The sequence below is a fragment of the Suricata suricatta genome, chromosome 9, assembly GCF_006229205.1.
Source record: "Suricata suricatta isolate VVHF042 chromosome 9, meerkat_22Aug2017_6uvM2_HiC, whole genome shotgun sequence".
Lineage (NCBI taxonomy): Eukaryota > Metazoa > Chordata > Mammalia > Carnivora > Herpestidae > Suricata > Suricata suricatta.
In genome coordinates, this window is record NC_043708.1 from 39160526 (window position 1) to 39161875 (window position 1350).

At 37.4% G+C, this 1350-nt stretch overlaps 1 protein-coding gene across 1 annotated transcript in view; it reads left to right on the forward strand.

Moving 5' to 3' along the window:
• Nucleotides 1–1350, forward strand: part of CCDC175 (coiled-coil domain containing 175) — a 69667-nt gene that overhangs the window by 56678 nt on the left and 11639 nt on the right. Inside the window, exon 16 of the mRNA XM_029950821.1 lies at nucleotides 793–945. Coding sequence (XP_029806681.1) covers nucleotides 793–945 — 153 coding nt within the window. The remainder of the gene's footprint in view (nucleotides 1–792; nucleotides 946–1350) is intronic.

A 1350-nucleotide genomic window follows, 5' to 3' on the forward strand; every position in this document is an offset into this window, starting at 1 on the left:
TTGGTCTATGTGTCTGTTTTTGTGCCAATACCATACTGTCTTGATGATGACAGCTTTGTAGTAGAGGCTAAAGTCTGGGATTGTGATGCCTCCTGTGTTGGTTTTCTTCTTCAATATCACTTTGGCTATTCGGGATCTTTTGTGGTTCCATACGAATTTGAAAATAGTTTGTTCTAGCTTTGAGAAGAATGTTGGTGCAATTTTGATGGGGATTGCATTGAATGTGTAGATTGCTTTGGGTAGTCATGACATTTTCACAATGTTTATTCTTCCGATCCATGAACAGGGAATGTTTTTCCATTTCTTGGTGTCTTCTTCAATCTCTTTCATAAGTTTTCTATAGTTTCCATCATATAGGTCTTTTACATCCTTGGTTAGGTTTACTTCCAGGTATTTTATGGTTTTTCGTGCAATTGTGAACGGGATCAGTTTGATTTCTCTTTCTGCTGCTTCATTATTGGTGTACAGGAATGCAACTGATTTCTGTACATTAATTCTGTACCCTGCAACTTTACTGAATTCATTGACCAGTTCTAGAAGGCTTCTGGTGGAGTCTGCCGGGTTTTCCATGTAGAGTATCATGTCATCTGTGAAAAGTGAAAGTTTGACTTCTTCTTTGCCAATTCTGATGCCTTTTATTTCCTTTTGTTGTCTGATTGCTGATGCTAGGACTTCCAGCACTATGTTAAACAACAGTTAGACCCTCTCTTTGAATGTGGTTCAGGGCAATCTGATACACTGGTGTCCCAATTATTTAACTCTGAGATAATTGTGGATGTTATGTTTGAGCAGGACAAAGTGAAGCAAGAACTCGAACGCTTACGAGATCAAGAAAGCCAGAAGGTCAAAAATCATTTTGAATCTCTAAAGAACTTAGAAAATGAAATCTATGCACATGACTTAAAAGTGGATGCTTTGCTACTGGAAAATGAAAAATTAAGAAAAGTAAGTTCAAGAGCACTTCACTCTGCATGGTGGTTTCAGCTGATTGCCTAGATCTATAATAGTTATGAGAGAAAAGGAGATTATGGCCCTTAACACTTTTTAAATAAAGCTAAAGGACATACAGAAAAGTGCACAAATCCTAAGTGAAACGTATAATGAACACACATGAGCAACTTGCATGCAGATCAAGATCCAGATATCTTCTATGTCCCTTTCTGTCACTGACCTCCTCACATGGGTAACACTATAGTGGCTTCTAACACCAGAGATTAGTTTTGTCCATTTCTGAACATTAAATGTATAGAATGACACAACATGCACTCTTGCTCAATACTATTTGCAAGGTTCATCTGTATTATTGAGTGTAATGTGGTTTGTTCATCCCTAGTGATGTATAGCATTCAC